This window comes from Mustela nivalis, assembly GCF_964662115.1.
Source record: "Mustela nivalis genome assembly, chromosome: 4".
Classification (NCBI taxonomy): Eukaryota; Metazoa; Chordata; class Mammalia; order Carnivora; family Mustelidae; genus Mustela; species Mustela nivalis.
Genome location: NC_139023.1, coordinates 6,619,946 through 6,639,849, shown reverse-complemented (window position 1 = coordinate 6,639,849; position 19,904 = coordinate 6,619,946). Strand labels below are relative to the sequence as shown.

The following is a 19,904-nucleotide window of genomic DNA, read 5'->3' as shown; positions in this document are numbered from 1 at the left end:
AGCATGGTCTCACATATAGTCTTAAAAATGTTCCAAAAAAAATTTGCAAAGTACTACCTGTAAGGTTCTGTGGGAAAGGTCCATGAGTTTCCTCTTATATTGTGCAATTTTGGCCATAGTTGTAGTTTGATTCTTCTGTAATTCACTGATATCTTCAGATATGATCTATTTTTTTAAAAAGTTTTGAAGGTAAGTAGAGACATCACAAATATCAGGGTTATCTATATGCAAAATCTAATTCTAAAATGAGACAGAGTCATCTCTCAAAATATAAACTCTTTAAATCTGCTTTATATTTCTTCCCCTTTGTGATTCTGAAAATTAAAAAGTAGCATTCAAAGGTTTCTTAGGAGCTCTAGGAAATTTAGTGAGACAAAGCGTACAGAAAAATAAAACATATACTTCCGAAATAAGGAATCTGTAGTAATATTAACAACCAGCCCATGAATGGAAAAAGTTAACAGCTATAAAGTGACATCCAGGAGTGGCCTTAATAGACCACTAAATTTCCACTAACTTCGGAAAGTATGGTAGAGTCCAGTCTGAGCTGTTACAACATACTTAAGAGGGAGTGATCAAGCGTAAGGGAAAAGGAAAGATCGTAATCACACAACCAAATACACTTTCATGCCTCTGTGTCTTGGATCTGCTCTTTGCCTGGCTTGAAATCATACTGTTCTGCCTTATGAAGTCTTAACCTTACAGATGGGAGCTGAATCTCATTTCATTAAAGCTACCCAACCTGAATTAATCCGTAATTGTTCCTATCATGATCAATCATTCTATGGCACTGACTTATATTAAGAGGTTTTAAGAAAGAGGGTAAGAAGATTGTGCAAGACATATTTTAGTATGTACACCTGGACAGTCACCTTTTAAGGGACCTTGCCAGTGACAGGCCGGGCTGAAGGAACAGAAGTAGGCGGCCGCGCTTTATCCTATGCATTTCAGGCTCTCCCCCACCCCAGTTGTGAAAAGCTGGCGGCCGCCAGACACGAAAGAATACAGTGCTTTTCTCAACCAGCAATAACTAAGAAAAAATAGAAATGTTACCATTCAGTATTTATTCACAGACACTAAAACAATCTAGGAATTAACCCCAGAAAGAACGCACAAGGTTTTTAAAGAAAGTACTTAAAACTGTTTCAATGGACGGTACCTCAGTGAGTAAAGAAACGTTAACATGTTCATGATAGAATAATTTATTAAGATTCAATTCTCTACAGACAACATGTTTAATGCAATCCCAACCAAAACGCTAGCATTTCGACAAACTGATTCCAAGACTATTTTAGAACAGTAAAGATCCATAAAGATGCAACAACTCTGACAAAGAAAAAATCAGAGGTTCACTCTACCACACACTGAAATACACTACTAAAGCCAGAGTAAAAAAAAAAAAAGTGAAACTAATTAAAGAACAGAATACATCACACACACACACACACACACACACACACACACACTTACATATTTACATATGGTGACCTGACTGGTTAAATGCTTTGATAAATCATTGGGGGAAAATAACACTGGATGTTCTTTATGGAGGACACTGGAACATCTGACCCATTTAAGAAAAATAAACTTGGGTTCATACTACTTATTGTGTAAACTTGAAACCCATGAGGACAAAAGACCCAAATGTGGAAGGTTAAACTCTAAAATATTAGGAAAAAAAAATGTAGGAGACTCTTAGCTCTTGGGGCAAAGAATGATTCCTTGAGCAGATTCCCAAGTAAACAGGGCAAGACACGAGCGAGTATTATTGCACTCAAGTTTTCTGTTCAACTCAGGACACTGCAGAGTTGGAAGAGTTGAGAAACTAGGAGAAATCTGCAGTCAAATGCTCTACCACTGAGCTATACCCCCGAGAAACTAGGAGAAATCTGAATAGAATCAGAGTAGAGATTAAAATCCAGAGTAATGGTGAACTCCTGAAATTCAGTAAAGAAAAGTTAAATGCAACAGAAAAACTAGCAAAAGACAGGAATTAATTTTGATTTTGGACAAGATGGACTCAAGTATATGGCACTCTGTCTCTCCTACGGAACACAGCTGTCAAACTTGAACAGAATGCACGGGCGATGATTTGAGGACTCTGAGAAAGAAAGAGTGGCAAGAGGCCTGGGGAAGAAGAGAGGGATCTGAGGTACCACTGACTGGGTCGGGAGTGACCAGGGCCCCCAGCTCTGGCATACCCCACTCAGGTTACAACAAAGCCCGAAACTGAGACGCGAGCATCAAGCTGACAGCTCCAAGCAAAGCCTGTATTAGCACTGATGCGGGCGATACGGGGTTACCTAGAGAAGGTTTCCTCAACCCCAGTACTGTGGCAGCCCTTCCCCGTCCCTGAGGGTTATGTTTTTACAACCCCCAATGGATGCCTGAAACCATGGAGAGTACCAAGCCCTATATATTTACTATGTTTCCTCCTACACGTACAGACATACATAGGATAGAGCCTCATTTATAAATTAGGCACATTAAGAAATTAATAAACTAGAACAATTATACTGTAGTAAAAGTTACATGAATGTGATCTCTCAAAATACTTATTGTACTGTACTCACCACTGTTCTTACGATGATGGGAGGTGATAAAATGCCTACCCGGAAAGATGAAGTGAGTGACGGAGACACTGGGACACAGCATTAGGCTACTGTTGTCCTTCTGATGATTCATCAGAAGAATCATCTGCTTCCAGAGCATGGTTGACCGTGGGTAACTGAAACCACAGAGAGGGACACCATGCACCAGGGGGAACTACTGGATTAATCTGGGCCAGACAACCGCTGCAGAGGCCCAGCTCCCTACACACCAGGATGTGCATCAGCATCCTTGCCTCTACTCAACAGACACCTGTAGCACTCCCCCCAGTTCTACCAACCAAACAAGTCCCTAGACGGTGCCAAATGTGCCCTGGGGACAAAACACCACCCCCACACCTGCTGAGAGATGCCCTCCGGCCATCAAAACAAAATTGTTGAAAGGACAGTAAATTAAAACAGAATGCTAAAAAGTGTCCAAAAAAACCAAATGAAGGCAGAAAAGAGGAAACAACATATTGTCAGAATACATGAAGCAAAAACTGACAGAATTGAAAGAAAAAGACAAATCCACAACTGTAGCTGGAGACTCCCAATTCTCTCAAAATAGAACTAGTAAAAAGAAAAATCAACAAAAACAAAGAGCTTGAACAATCTACCAACCAGATCTCACTAACAGAAAACTCTAGCCAAGAACATCATTATCTACATTCTTTTCAAAGGGATGTGGGTTAAAAACCTTAAAACAACTGAAATCATACAAAGTTCTCTGACCATAAAAGAACTAGGCTAGAAATCAACAAAAGTAAAAGGAAAATCTCCAAACGTGGAAATGAAACAATCTATTAGCCAAAAAAACTAAGATAGCACTCTCAAGTGAAATTAGGAAATAATTTTAATGTATCAGAGATGAAAATATAACATCAGATTCTGTAGAATTTAAAGCAGTGCTGAGAAGGAAATTATTAGCATTAAATGCTTTACTAGGAAAAAGGTCTCAAATTAATAACCTAAACTGCTACTTAAAGGAACCAGAAAAAGAGAAAAATAAACCCAAAGCAAGCAGATGAAAATAGTTAAAAAGAGAAATGAATTAATAAGCAGAATACTAGAGAAAAATTAATGAGACCAAATACTTGGTTCTCTGATGAGATCAACAAAATTGACAAACATCTACTAAGATGAAAATCCAGAGGTAACAACTTCTTCGGGTTTTCTTTGAAGAACTGTGGTCATACCAATTTATAGTACCGTGGCAACTCATTTTAAAAATGATGATGATAAACCCAATGTGTCCAGCCCAAAGATAATGAAGGCTCTGGAAATCATGTCACATGAAAGGCCATGTTTAAATTTATAGCCAGAGAAGAGAATAATAAAAAGGAAGAAATGGGGCGCCTGGGTGGCTCAGTGGGTTAAGCCGCTGCCTTCGGCTCGGGTCATGATCTCAGGGTCCTGGGATTGTGTCCCGCATCGGGCTCTCTGCTCAGCAGGCAGCCTGCTTCCTCCTCTCTCTCTCTCTCTGCCTGCCTCTCCGACTACTTGTGATTTCTCTCTGTCAAATAAATAAATAAATCTTTTAAAAAAAAAAAAAAAAAAAAAAAAGGAAGAAATGATCACAACGTTCAAATATGTGTAAGTTATGTGTAAGGCTATCACAGGAAGCACAGTGATTACCTACCAATCAGTGCCAGAGAGAACGGGTGTAAATTATACCAAAGCAGACACTGGGTCAATGTAAATGAGAGAACTTTTTTTTTTTTAAGATTTTGTTTGACACAGAGAAAGAGAGATCACAAGTAGGCAGAGGAGCAAGCAGAGGAAGAGGAGAAGCAGGCTCCCCGCTGAGCAGAGAGCCTGACGCAGGATTCCATCCCAGGACCGAGACCATGACCTGAGCCGAAGGCAGAGGCTGAACCTGCTGCGCCCCCAGGCGCCCCCACGAGAGAACCTCTATCAGAGCCCGCCGACTGTGAAACGCGCTGCTTCGTAAAGCGGTGCACTTTTCACTCCCGGCTCAATGAGTATGTTATCAGGAATTCCACATAAGAGAGTTGGAGGTAACCGCTAAGTACCTCTAAGTATTTGATTATAAAATCTACTTAGTAAGATATTAGCTAGATTTCAGCACTCAATGATTCAAGTGCTTCATTAATCTCCAATTCTCTGCCAACCAAAAGAATCACGACTGGGAGGAGAGGCCAGATGGCAGAGGAGCAGGAGACCCTGTTTCGGCGGGTTCCCTGAACGGAGCTAGGTACCTGACCAGCGCGCTCGGAACGCCGTGACTTCAGCCTGACGTGCAGATCTCACACTTCCGGATCTCTGCAGGCCAGAGGACGGCGGGCGGAGAGCGACAGAGGAGCCGGAGTGCGCAGACCGCTACCCGAGGGTGCACAGGAGGGGGAGCCGCCGGAGAAGCGAGCCACTCGTAAGACCCCAGTGTGGAAATGCCTGCGCTTGGGGACCAGCAATAACTTGGGAGACTGGTGGCCGCAAGTAGGAAGGGCCTGATCCCAGCGCTCAAACAGAACGCCAGGGATTTCAGGGACAACTGTTGAGACGGGGCAGCCGCACGCAGAGACCGAAGCCCATGGTCAAAGGACAGCCGCAGCCGTGTCTGCTCGCACCTGAACGAGAGGCCCGGGCTCCAGTCAGTGGTCCCTGCAGCTGGCGGCTGCCGCGACCACCAGAGCCACCTCCCCTGCCTGCACCTTCGCCCGGGCTGAGCGCACCTGGCATGGGCTCGAGTCAGCGGTCCTGGGAACTGGCAGGCCCCAGGACCAGGCTCACCCGGACCAGTATGGCTCGTGGTTTTGGTGGCATGGGAGTAGAGACAAGGGGGTTCTCGGGCGGCCGCTGAGACGGGGGCTGGGGGTGTGCGCTGCCTGTGGGAGGCTGCGGTGTTGAAAGGAGTTTGCAGAGAGGGGGCATCTGTGTTCCGGACCATTCAGAGAGAAGCAAACTGTGGCTTCTCTCTGAGGCGGAGGTCTGGGTGCGGACAGTTTTTACTTTGCTCTCACCCTCTGAAAAGGCAGAAGAACTGCCAGAGAACAAAAACCCCCTGAGAGCAAAAGCCCGAATTCCACGGAGCCCAGCCCCTTCATGGGCAGGGCCACTCCGCCCAAGCAGGACTGATTGAAAAACACACCAGAGAAGACACCTCCAAGATCAACGAGGATAGAAAGACCTCCAGACATGTGATCGTGAAATTTGTGAATCTTAAATTTAGAGAAATTGTCTTAAGGGCAGCTGGGGGAAGAGATTCTTTATGTATACAGAGGAGGGAGCATCAGAATAACATCAGACGTGTCCACAGAGACCTGGCAAGTCAGAAAGGGCTGGCAAGACATACTCAGGACACTACATGAGAAGAACATGCAGCCTAGAATACTTTATCTGGCAAGGCTGACATTCAGGATGGATGCAGAGACAAAGAGCTTCCAAGACCAGCAAAGACTAAAAGATTATGTGACCACCAAGCCGGCACTACCAGAAATACTAAGGCGGGGGGCGTCTATAAAAGAAGAAAGACCCCAAGAGTGATATAGAACAGAAATTTACAGAGACAATCATAGAAACAAGATCCTCACAGGCAACAGGATGACAATAAAACATACCTTTCAATAATCACTCCCAACATGAATGGCTTAAATGGGCCCATAAAATGGCACCAGTTGTGGATAATGAAACAGGACCCATCCATATGCTGTCTACAAGAGAAGCATTCTGAATCTAAGCATACATCCAGACTAAAGTGAAGGGGTGGAGAAGCATCTTTCTTGCCAGCGGGCCTGAAAAGAAGGCTGGGGCCTGAAAAGAAGGCTGGGGTAGTGATTCTCATATCAGACAAATTAGATTTTAAGCTAAAGACTGTAATCAGAGATAGAGAAGGACACCACATCATTCTTAAAGGGTCTATCCACCAAGATCTAACAACTGTAAATATTTATGCCCCAACATGGGAGTAGCCAATTACATAAACCAACTGTTAAGTAAAAAGACATACTGATAAGAAGGCATTAAATGTAGGGGATCTTAACACACCACTCTCAGCAACAGAAAGACCATCGAAGCAGAAAAGCAACAAAGAAACAAGAGCTTTGAAGGACACACTGGATCAGATGGACCTCATATATATACAGAACATTCCACCCTAAAACAATAGAATACTCATTTTTCTCGAGCACACATGGAACTTTCTCCAGAATAGACCACATACTGAGATTATTCCCTGCATATTCTCAGACCACAATGCTTTGAAACTGGAACTCAATCTCAAGAAAAAGTCTGCAAGAAATTCACAAACTTAGAAGCTAAAGACCATCCTGCTCAAGAATGTTAGGATTAACCAGGAAATCAAAGAAGAACTTAAACAATGCATGGAAACCAATGGGAATGAGGACACATGGGTCCAAAACCTATGGGATGTAGCAAAGGCGGTCCTAAGGGGGCCAGCCAAGCCTCACTCGAAAAAAAAAAAAGAAAAAAGAAAAATCCCGAATACACAAACTCTCTTTACACCTTAAAGAACTACAGAATCAACAATAAATTAAGCCTACCCCATGCATAAGAAGGAAAATAATTAAGATTAAAGCAGAGATCGATGAATTAGAAACCAGAGATATAGTAGAACACATCAACAAAACTAGAAGCTAGTTTTTTGAAAGAATAAGATCGATAAACCACGGGCCAGACTAATCCAAAAGAAGAAAGAAAGGACCCAAACTAATAAAATTATGAATGAAAGGGGAGAGATCATGACTAACACCAAGGAAACAGAGACAATCATCAGCAATTATTATCAACAGTAATATGGTAATAAGTTAAGCAACCTAGAAGAAATGGATACATTCCTGGAAACCTATAAACTTCCAAAACTGAAACAGAAGAAATTGACAACCTAAATAGACCAATAACTAGTAATGAGTCGGAAGCAGTGATCAAAAACCTCCCAAAAAACAAGAGCCCAGGACCTGATGGATTCCCTGGGGAATTCTATCAAACATTCAAAGAAGAGAGAATACCTATTCTCCTGAAGCGGTTTCAAAAAATAGAAACAGAAGGAAAACTTCCAGACTCTTTCTATGAAGCCAGCATTACCTTGCTCCCCAGACCAGACAAAGACCCCATCGAAAAGGAGAATTTCAGACAATATCCCTGATGAATATGGATGCCAAGATTCTCAACAAGATGCTAGCTAATAGGATCCAACAGTACATTAAAAAGATTATCCATCATGACCAGGTGGGATTTATCCCTGGGATGCAAGGTTAGTTGAACAGTCGCAAATCAATCAAGATGACAGAACAAATCACTAAGAGAAGAGAGAAGAACCACGTGGTCCTCTCAATTGATGCAGAAAAGCATCTGACAAAGTACAGCATGTTTTCCCGATTAAAACGCTTCAGCGTCTAGGGACAGAGGGAACTTTCTTCAACTTCACCAAATCCATCTATGAAAAACCGACAGTGAATGTCATTATCAATGGAGAAAAGCTGACAGTCTTGCCACTGAGATCAGGAACACGACAAGGATGCCCACTCTCGCCACTCTTGTTCAACATAGTACTGAAGTCCTAGCAACAGCAATCAGACAACAAAAAGAAATCAAAGGTATGTCAAACTCTCTCTCTTTGCAGATGACATGACACTCTATATGGAAAACCCGTAAGTCTCCACCCCCAAATTACTAGGACTCACACAGCAATTCAGTAATGTGGCAGGATATAAAAATCAAGGCACAGAAATCAGCTGCTTATACACTAACAATGAAACTGTAGAAAGGGAAATTAGAGAATTGATTCTGGTTACAAGAGCACCAAAAACCTAACTGAAGAGGTAAAGGATCTATACTCGAGGAACTGCAGAACATTCATGAAAGAAACTAAGAAGACAAAAAGAGATGGGGAAACAGTCCATGCTCATGGGAGAATAAACATTGTTAAATGTCTGCGCTGCCCAGAGCCACCTATACTTTCAACGTCATCCCAATCCAAATACCATCGGCATTTTTCAAAGTGCTGGAACGAACAATCCTAAATTTGTATGGAAGCAGAAAACACCCTGAAGAGCCAAGGAAATGTTGAAAAAGAAAAAGTTAGGACCATCACCTTGCCTGATTTCAACCTTTATTACAAAGCTATGATCACCAAGACAGCATGGTACTGACACAAAAACAGACACACAGACCAGTGGAACCGAGTAGAGTCCAGATATGGACCCGCAACTCTATGGTCAAATAATCTTTGACAAAGCAGGTAAAAATAGCCAGTGGAAAAAAGTCTCTTCAATAACTGATGCTGGGAAAACTATGTGTAGAAGAATGAAACTCGACTATTCTCTTACACCACACACAAAGATAAACTCAAAATGGATGAAAGACCTCAATATTAGATAGGAATCCATCAAAATCCTAGAGGGGAACATAGGCAGTAACCTCTTTGACATCGGCCACAGCAACTTTTTGCAAAAACACCATCTCCAAAGACAAACGAAACAAAAGCGAAAATGAACTTTTGGGACTTCATCAAGAAAAAAGCTTCTGCACAGCAAAGGAAACAGTCAACAAAACAAAGAGGAGGGGCTCCTGGGTGGCTCAGTGGGTTAAGCCTCTGCCTTCAGCTCAGGTCATGATTCCAAGGTCCTGGGATCGAGCCCCACATCGGGCTCTCCACTCCACGGGGAGCCTGCTTCCTCCTCTCTCTCTCTCTCTGCCTACTTGTGATTTCTGCCTGTCAAATAAATAAGTAAAATCTTTAAAAAACAAACAAACGAACAAAAAAACAAAGAGGAAACCCACGGAATGGGAGAAGATATTCACAAATGACATTACAAAGGGCTGATATACAAGATCTATAAAGAACTTCTCAAACTTAACACCCAAAAAACAGATAATCAAGTCAAAAAATGGGCAGAAGACATGAACAGACACTTCTCCAATGAAGACATACAGATAGCTTGCAAACACATGAAAAAATGTTCTTCATCATTAGCCATCAGGGAAATACAATTTACACCAGTTAGAATGGCAAAAATTAACAAGGCAAGAAACAATAAATGTTGGAGAGGATGTGGAGAAAGGGGAACCCTCTTACTTTGTTGGTGGGAATCAAGTTGGTGCAGCCACTCTGGAAAGCAGTGTAGAGTGTCCACAAAAAATTAAATATAGAGCTACTCTATGACCCGGCAATTGCACTACTGGATATTTACCCCAAATATACAGATGTAGTGAAAAGAACCCCAATGAACCCCAATGTTCATAGCAGCAATGTCCACAATCACCAAAGTGTGGAAAGCCAAGACGCCCTTCAACAGACGAATAGATAAAGAAGATATGGTCTATATATACAATGGAATATTACTCAGCAGTCAGGATGAATACTCAACTTTTGCATCAACACAGATGGGACTGGAGGAGATTATGCTGAATGAAGTAAGTCAAGCAGAGAGAGTCAATTATCATATGGTTTCACTTGTGGAACATAAGGAATAACATGGAAGACATCAGAAGGAAAGGAAAAGTGAGGGAGGGAAATCGGAGGGGGAGACGAACCACAAGGGAGAGTGGACTCCGGGAAACAAACTGAGGGTTTTAGAGGGGAGGGGGGTGGGGGATGGGTGAGTCTGGTGGCGGATATTAAGGAGGGCACATATTGCATCAAGCACTGGGTGTTATGCGTAAACAATGAATCTTGAACACTGTATCAAAAACTAATGATGTATGGTATGGTGACTAACACAATTAAAAAAAAAAGGATCACAACTTTAGCCTTTGCTTTGGTAAGACCTTATAAATAAAAGTGTTTAATTAAGAAAATATGCAAGAGGCTGCTGGGAAGACGGCAGAGCAGAGTAGGAGGACCCAGGGCTCCCCTCTTGCTGTGTGGCTGCTAGAGAACACCCACATCGGCACAAATAACCCAGAGAGCAACCTGAAAACTGGCAGGACAGATTCCACAGCCCAACCCAGACAAAAGGCCAGGTGAGGAGACCCACTGCACGGTGCCACAAGCCTGGCAGTGTGCACGCAGCCCAGACAAGGGCTGGCATCACTCCAGAGCGAGTCCTGCTCCAGGGAGAGGGGAAGATGACCACAAGCCAGTCCGGCTAGGAGTCCAGCAGTGGGCCAGGGCAGGCAGCTGGTCTGACTGCAGGCCCCAGCCACCAACAAAAGCTTCTCAGGGGACAACACAGGAAAAGTGCCTACAGTTTGGTGCTACTTCGTCTCTGGCAAACACCTGCTCTGACTCAACTCGAGCCCAAGGCAACCCTGGACTGGCCCACTAACACCACAGGCACCAGGCTCTGCCCACAACAGGCAGAAAGCCAGTGCAGGCTGTACCGAAGGCAAACAAAGCTCACCACGTTAGGACACCCCCGTAACAAAACACTTAGGAGACACCCTTGATGCACCATTTTCTGGTGGGGACACTGCAGTGCAGGACCTCTTCATAAAGTCACTACCTTCAAGTGCAGGAGACATAGCTGAACTTCCTAACACAGAGACAGACACAATAATAGACAAAATGAGTAGACAGAGGAATATGTCCTAAATCAAAGAGTAGAACAAAATCAAAGCAAGAGACTTAAACGAAATGCAGATAAGTAATCTGATAGCGAGTTTAAAGTAATGCTCATAAAGACATGTGCTAAAATTGAGAAAAGAGTGCACGGCCTCCATGAGACTCTCCACCAAGAGATGAGACATAAAAAAGAACCAATTACTGATAATGAACTCACTAGATGAAATTAAAAACAGACAACCTGGAATAAACAGCAAACAAGAGGAAGCAGAAGAACACATCAGCCACCTGGGAGACAGAGTAATGAAAAGTAATCAAGCTGAGCAGATGAGAGGGGGCAAAAAATACCCAGAATGGGAACAGACCCAGGGAACTCAGCAACACTATCAAGCATGACAGTTGCATGACAGAGATCCCAGAAGGAGAAGAGCAAGAAAAGGGGACAGATTTGTCTGAAGGAATAAGAGCTGAAAAAATCCTCAGTCTAGGGAAGGAAAGAGAAATCCAGATCCAGGAGGCACAGAGAGCCCCCCCACACAACCAACACAAAGAGGTCTGCACCCAGACACAAAGTAAATAAGATGGCCAAAAGTAGTGATAAAGAGAGAATTTTTAAAGCAGCAAGAGAAAGGAAAGCAGTTACATACAAGGGAAACCCCATATGGCTATGAGTGGGTTTTTCAGCAAAAACTCTGCAGGCCTTAAGAGAGCAGCATGATAAATTCCAAGTGTTAAAAGGAAAAAATCTAGAGCCAAGAACACTCTATCCAGCAAGGCTTTCATTCAGAATAGAAAGAGAGACAGAGTTTCCCAGAAAAAGTTAATGGCAAACCAGTCACGTCGCCATCACACACGGATGCCATTGGTCTGTGAGCCCCAAATCCATAGTCCAGCTGCCCTCCAGCCGAAGTCAGCATGCATAGCCTGCCACGTGCTCAATGCCAAGTTAACATGCCTTTACCTCAGACTGCCAGGGACTCAAACTGATACTGTTCTTCTCAAATTCCAGCCCCTGTGCTCAAGTCTGTGCACAAAAGTGGGCAAAATTATAACAACAGAATGAAGCAACCCAAATAGTGACACTAACTCTGTTGAATATATAAGGGTTATAAAAGGAGTGTCATACGCTAAGAACATCTCGAACAAGCACATCAAAGGACAATACATACAGCATGATTCTGGTTAGTGAAAGAAACAAACCCAGGAAAAATAAAGTAAGATGAAAACAGAGAGGGAGAAAAACCATAAGAGACTCTTAACTACATGGAACAAACTGTTCCTGGAGGGGTGGTGCATGGGGGGATGGGGTAACTGGGTGATGAGCATTAAGGAGGGCACGTGATGTTACATGTAACTGATGAATCGCTGGACTCTACCTCTGAAATTAATAATATACTATACGTTAACTAATTGAATTTAAATTTAAAAAGTACCCCCCACCCCAAAATAATAATAATATGCATTCCCTGGCTGCAAAAGGATTATAACAGCCTAATAGCAATGATAAGCCAACAATTCTAAATTCTTTGTTAAAATATACAAAATCAGATTTACATGATTTTGGAGGCTCTCTACTAAGCAGCTGCCCAAAACTGTAATTGTTAATTTTACAGCATACTCTGTATTATTTAACTCTAAAACATAATAGTAATCCACACAGTAAAAAGTGTCTATAATCTTTTTTACTATTGCCAGAGGCAGAGAATGAAGCTAAATGCTTACATCTAATCTGGTCTGATGCTGCTTAGTCATCTGGTCTTGAACCTTCAGTCTTCGAAGAAGTTCTTTGAAACCCACCATGGGTACAGGAATTAACCTGAAGAAATCCAAGTGGTCAATTATCAGATCTTAAGCCTTTTACTATTATTACAAAGTACCAGAAATTAAGGTTTTTGTAATAACATTCATGTAATCTCACAATAAATTTCTAGGGTTCAAAGACAGATCAATGACTATGAAAATCAACAATGTTAAATCACAGATTTTTTTCAACCTTCTTACTTTACAAATAAAGAAATAAAGTTCAGTCAAAATTTATACTTTAAAAGGCAAAATTAGGGGAATGATACTCAGATTCAAGGTTTTCACCATACTGTATAGCCTTGTCAGTCAACAAGTAGGCTCCCAGCCCAACGTGGGACTTAAGCTTACAATCCCGAGACCACGAGTTCCACGCTCTACCGACTGAACCAGCCAGGTGTCAACATTCCCCAGCAAGTATCAGTCTGTCCGTGGGAAGACGACAAGGGCGTACTCACTTTTCTGAATCCGGGTTGTCCACCTTCGCTTGTTCCCAGATAATAGGATCGACACCTACAAAAAGGGGAAATCGTTTTTCTGAAAGAAACTATTCTCTGTTTTTATAGTATTTGTATGGGAAAGGCCTTCCTAAAATGAGATTTTAAAAAATCCAGAAGCTATAATGAAAAATGACTATTCAGTATGACAATTACAAAAATGAAAATTTTTGTTAGGATAAGCTTTGAAAAACATTGTAGACTGAAAGGAAGTATCTACAACCTATAGGATAATAGATTAACCTTCAGAAAAACAGAAAAAGCGCCTATAAATCAGAAGGAAAACAAAAATATCTAATAGAAAATGGGCAAAGGACATGAAATGTTAATTCACAAAAGATAGAACCACAGCTAATAAACATATTTAAAGATGCTCAAATGATTAGAAATCAGGAAATGCTAATGAAAGTGAGTGATTTTTGCAATCAGAATGGCAAAATTAAAAAAGTGATAATCTCATTGCTGGCAAAAATAGATCAAAATGAGAAAATATTTAAAAAGAAAAATACGAGAAAAAGAACATGTTTCTGTCACAGTGTGTATACGACTTTCTTTGGAGAGCAACCTGGCAGTATCTAACAATACATAAAATATACATAATCTTGACTCAAATTTCATTACCAGAGAGCTATTATATTTACAAGGCTGTTTAACTGTTGCATAGTTTATAATGATGAAAAAGTGGAAATGACATAGAAGTGAAGTGAAGTAAGGTACATCTGTGGTATTCCATGTAGATTTTTAAAAAGAATATTTACCAGTGTGTACTGGTATGTGATGGGAAGGGCCACGATATACTACAACTGAAAAGGCAAGTCGCAGTAGATGTACAGTGCAGAATCCTTTTTTGTTTTAAAGGACTTACATGTACATATGCTGTATTAAAATCACAGGTAAAGGACTAATAAATTATTAGCAGTAGCTATTTCTGTGGACAGGAGATTAACTGGATCTGTAATACAGTCAACCTAGTTATGCCGTCTACAGCATCTTTTTTGGTGAGAACACTTATTTAGGTTCTACTTGAATTCTCAGCCCAAGTTAGAAGAAAATAAAAATATTAAAAGTAAATTACCTTGGGGTAAATGGATTATGGATTATTTCTCTTTAGTTTGTCATTTCCCAACATTTCTAACGAGCATATTAACTATAAAATACAAAAGCTAAATGAATTAATACAATGAAAACATTTAAAACTTTGTCCCGAATTAGAAGACATGATAGACACTGGTTTTATTAATAACCAACTAATACCTCCCAAAATAGGGGAAGCATTTTTATCTCTAAATCTTTCATTTCCTCAAATCTGTGACTACAAACGTACCAGCAGGAGGATTCTGTAAGAGTTGTTTGATTTGTGCAGGAGAAAGTTCAGTTCTAGTCATAGAAAGGGTTACTCCAAGTTGCTGCAACTGTGTTTTTATATTCGTTTGTTCAAAATGGGCGTATAGTGTTGTAGCTGGAACTCTTCTAGAAGTACCATTTGGAGAACGCTCAACAACATAGATGACGACTTCTGTCCTGGGAGACAAACAACCAAGTCATAAAACAGCACAAAACTCACAGCTACAACTCAGTATCAATGTAGCATGTGATTTTCGAAAGGTGCTAGCAGAATTCAGAAATCGTTTTAGAAGAGAAAGTATTTTCTTAAATCTTGGAAAATAAAGAATCCTTACTTAATGTTATGTTCACTTGTACATCAACTTAAATGATAGTTAAAATGAGACATATGATACTTATAAAAGGTTTGCTTCACTGCAAAGTCCTATGTAAATGTTACTATCTTTTCCAGAATTGAGAAGTACTTTGGAGATTCTGTTGAAGTTACCTGATCTCAGTTATTATAGTTCACTAATTCTTCTAGGGGCACCTGGGTGGCCCAGTGGGTTAAGCCTCTGCTTTAAGCTCAGGTCATGATCTCAGGGTCCTGGGATCGAGCCCTGCATCGAGCTCTCTGCTCAGGGGGGGAGCCTGAGTCCCCCTCTCTCTCCCTGCCTCTCTGCCTACTTGTGATCTCTGTCAAATAAATAAATAAAATCTTAAAAAAAAAAAATTCTTCTAACCCAACATATCCCAAAGTAAATGTTTTTACCACTAAGTATGAAAATTATACAGAAGACATAAGAAGTAAATGAGTCATATTTCTCCATGAATGAGTATGCACAGTTATCAATTAAAACTTCTAATAACATCTTTGTGGCCTTTGATTTGCACACACAGCCATGATTAACATTTCTTCCTGTTTCTGAACGAAAAATCTAAGTAATCATTAGTATCCGGTAAGTTAAGAACTCCCAAGATTAAGGGGCACCTGGGTGGCTTAATTTCATGATCTCAGGGTTGTGAGATCACTTGGCCTCTGCACTGGGTGTAGAGCCTACAAGATTCTCCCGCCCCCTCGCCCTGCTCCTCCCACCTCTGACAGACAGATAGATACATAAATATATATAAAATAAAAGTAACTCCGGGGGCACCTGGGTGGCTCAGTTGGTTAAGCGGCAGCCTTCAGCTCAGGTCATGGTCCTTGGGATCGAGCCCAAGGCTCTGGGACCATGCTCAGCAGAGTCTGCTTCTCCCTCTTCCTCTGCCTGCTGCTCTATCTACTTGTGGTCTCTCTCTATCTCTCTAATAAGTAAATAAAATCTTAAAAAAAAAAAAAAAAAAGTAACTCCCAAGATTAAGCAAAAAAGCTTTTAAACAAATGTTGTTATAAATACTGAATAATAACTAGCTGAGTAATAATATTCTGCTCAAAGATTTAATTTGTGCTTTATCAGCAAAAACGCTGTTGGCTCCCTCTCTTTGGACCAAGGGGCACAGAAATAAGTAGTACATTTAATGTATACTTACTGATCATCTGGCAATGTTTTAATACCCTCTACATTTACAGTAAGGGTCTGGTTTCCTCCCAAAACTTTATGCAATGATTCTACCAACTGCTGTTGTTGGCTTCGAATATCTGTTTCTTTTTTGTTGAAAACTAAAACCACCAGCCCATCTTCATCTTTATTATTGGGCATACAACTATATCCTACTGCCTGTAGAATGACAAAACAAACAATATCAAAACTATGTACAGATTTTACATAAGATGTTTAATATTAATACGTTAAGTATCTGCTAAAACAGGGAAAATGGTTTAATGGCTGCTAATGAAGGAAATAATTATTCTTGCCACCACTCTGTGCCCTAGGTCATCACACAAGGATAAAGAGAAACTATTTTACCCAAGAATAATATAAACTTAGAGTGAAATTAGAATTTCCTCTTCAACAGAGTAACCAAATAGCCTTCCCTTCTAAAAAAGTTTGATAGTCATTACTGCTGGGTGTTTCTGAACTCTGATGAAACAATTCTGCATGTCATTATAAAAATGACCACAAAAGTCATGGACCGAGGCCTAATTTATTTTACTATATTGACTTATGGAATCCTAAACTAAGTTTTAGATAGAGCGAAGATATGATTACTATAGTTTTTTCTAAATATAACTACTTTTAAAGTAGAATAACACCATCAAACGTATAACACTATAAAGAATATCTACATCGTTTTATGGGTTCATGTCATATAAAACTATATGAAGCATGTTACTTTTTAACATATAAAATATGATAAATTATACCTAAGGAATTACTCTTTTAGATAGAAGCCTTTTCTTTTGTCACCACTTATAATGCGACTTTTTAAAAAGATTTATTTGTGGGGGAGGAGTAAGGAGAGTGCGACAGCCTCTCCAGCAGACTGCCCGCTGAGTGAAGAGCCCTCTGCAGGCCTGGATCCCATGACTCTAAGACCATGACCTGAGCCAAAATCAAGAGGCAGATACTTAACTAACTGAGCTACCCAGGAGTCCCATAATCCAACTTCTAAAAAAAGAATTTAAATTCATTCTAGACTAGTTCTCATTTTACCATATGTACGTTATATATCAACTTAAAAAAAGTTATATCCAATCTATGTCCACTATATAGCTCTTAGTCATTACACAAAAGTATTAAAATTCCAATTATATACACTTAAAAATTCCTTTTGTTAGAGTGGTAACAGATGTTTTAGTAAGAGAAGCTGGTCACTTTCTGTCGTTCAACCACGTTGAGAAGGGTCTGGCCCTCGGGCTCGCAGCCCCACACACAGGCTTACATACGTACTGATTACAGACACAGGCAATAAAAAGTAGTTTGGTTTTGTTTTCTTTTTGTGCCACTGAAAAGTGGCTGGGGTGCCTATGTGGCTCAGTTGAGTAACGGCCTGACTCTTGGTTTTGGCTCAGGTCAGGATCTTAGGGTTGTGGGATCAAGCCCCAAATCAGGCTTCACAGTCCTTTGAATCTGCTTGGGATTCTCTTGAAGAATTCAAGATTCAGATTCTCTTGAGAATCTGCTTGGGATTCTCTCCGTCTGCCCCTTACGCCGCACACGTGCACGTTCTCTACGAAAACCTGTAAACACGTCTTTCAAAAAAAGTGACTGGAGTACAAACTGGATTGCAATATATTATTTATGAAAAATGTGCCATCCAGTTGACCTAAATACTCTCACTGGCTAACCAAACAATCTCTGAGAAGTCGAATTCAAAGGAGAAGGTTGTTGGGTAGGCATGGAATCAGGAAGAAAAAGATTATACTGTTTTAATGGCTTTAGCATCCAGCTATAATAGTGACAACAGAATGATACCTGCCAAATAGAACATACAACCTGTCGAGCCAGTACTCTGCTGGCCAGAGTACACATTCCGGGAGAGTGTTAGATGATTCTCACTAAATTCTAGTTTTGGGTCTCTACTTCACAGATGCCAAGTAGACCACCCTGCTTCTAACGTGTTTTCCTCAATTTTAAATTACATTCTGATCATCCCTTTCCCTTCATTCATACTCTGGTCACCTTCAATCACATGTACGTAAGAAAGCACTTCACCTTAATAACTTCTGCATCCTTAAAACACAAGTGTACCATATTCAAAAAGTACTAAAGACAAAGCAACTGTTTTCTTCATATTATTTTAATCCAAATATCACATTCTCTCTTACACACACTCTTCAAGGGAGGATCAAAAGAAATACTAATACCTTAAATCGGCAAAAGGGATTTTCTTGTGTGAACTCCACTGGTGGAATGTTATTGTTGAAATATCCTTTTCCTGTTCCCCAAAAGGCCTGTAGTTGATTCCATTTTGCTAAAATAGCATCCCTCTCATCTCCTAATAGCGTTGGAGCAGAAAGAGCACTTGCAGTATTTATCAGTTGGTTGGACTGTGTAGGAGCTTGTGTGGGTTGACTGAAGAGACCACCTAATGCTAGAAATGTACCCCATAATTAGTATTTCAAAAAAAAAAAAAATCAATCAATTCAGACCCTAGGTATAGTAGGCAGAATAATGTCCCTTCCCCCCAATGTCCTCATCCTAAACCCTGGAACCTGTAAATATGTTACTTTACACAGCAGAAGAAACTCTGTAGATATGATGAAATTAGGATATTGAGTTCAGACTACCCTGGATTAGCACTTAGTGGGCTCAACACGATCATAAAGGTCCTGAACAGGGAAGAAGGAGGTCAGAGTGAAACATGAGGATGAAGGAAGGGGCTACAAGCCAGGAAATGCAAAGAGAGACTAAAAGCTGGGTAAGGCCAGGGAACGGATTCTCCCTTAAAGCCTCAAGAAGCAACAGCCCTGCCAACATCTTGATGTCAACCCAGGGAAACCCATTTCTGAATTTCTGATCTCCAGAACTGTAAGATAATAAATCTGTACTGTCTTAATACATACACTAAGTCTGTGATACTTGGTTATGACAACATTAGGAAACTAATATACTAGGACAACCCTTAGAGTCACTATCTTCTCAACACAAGCACTTCCACTACCGGTATGTCAGCTGGGTTCATATCAGACCCACATCAAAAAAAGCACATACGGATATGATATGGCGAAGTAAAGTGTGTGAAGCCGCAGAATGGGTTTTTAAGCCTTTATTGCTATTATACGTGTATAATAAATACAAACTGGAGGGCCTGAAATAAGCAAAAAGAATCATTATACTAGTGTTTCATCAGTACCAACGTGATCACTTCTCCTTACATGTAGTAAAAAGAACAACAAATGAACTAATCATCAGGATTCTAAGCTAAAAGCTTTAGCAGGCTGCGAAGCTTTGGGCAAGTCATTTAACTTCTCTGTGCTACAATTTCTCCAATAGAAAGGGTAAACTTGTTAGATCAGATCAGATTCTCCAAAGCAGGAGGCAAGTAACCCCAGTACAAGAACTTACAGCTGTCCAGCAACAGCTGGGTCACTAAATGGACTAATGCACATGACCAACAGTTATCTTTTCATGATCTGATAATACACTTTAAAAGTCTCAGTTTGGTGCTAGTCGGCCTTTAATGACTCGCACCTGCTTATTTCACATTTTACCAAAGGAAAGAATAGGGCTCAGAGCTTGAGGCAAAAGTATTAGCTAGAATCTGCTAACACTATGACATTTTCTCTGTACTTGATTTCAGTTTTCCTGTCTTTATAGCAAATGATAC

At 40.7% G+C, this 19,904-nt stretch overlaps 1 protein-coding gene across 2 annotated transcripts in view; it reads right to left on the bottom strand.

Annotated features, from left to right (window-relative positions):
• The window catches only part of NUP54 (nucleoporin 54), a 35,996-nt gene that overhangs the window by 7,684 nt on the left and 8,408 nt on the right, over positions 1-19,904 (bottom strand). For both annotated transcript variants that reach the window (XM_082727004.1, XM_082727003.1), the window contains 6 exons: positions 18,442-18,668; positions 16,224-16,411; positions 14,695-14,891; positions 13,332-13,386; positions 12,796-12,889; positions 58-165 (listed from right to left, as the gene is read on the bottom strand). In XM_082727004.1, coding sequence (XP_082583130.1) covers positions 58-165; positions 12,796-12,889; positions 13,332-13,386; positions 14,695-14,891; positions 16,224-16,411; positions 18,442-18,668 — 869 coding nt within the window. The remainder of the gene's footprint in view (positions 1-57; positions 166-12,795; positions 12,890-13,331; positions 13,387-14,694; positions 14,892-16,223; positions 16,412-18,441; positions 18,669-19,904) is intronic.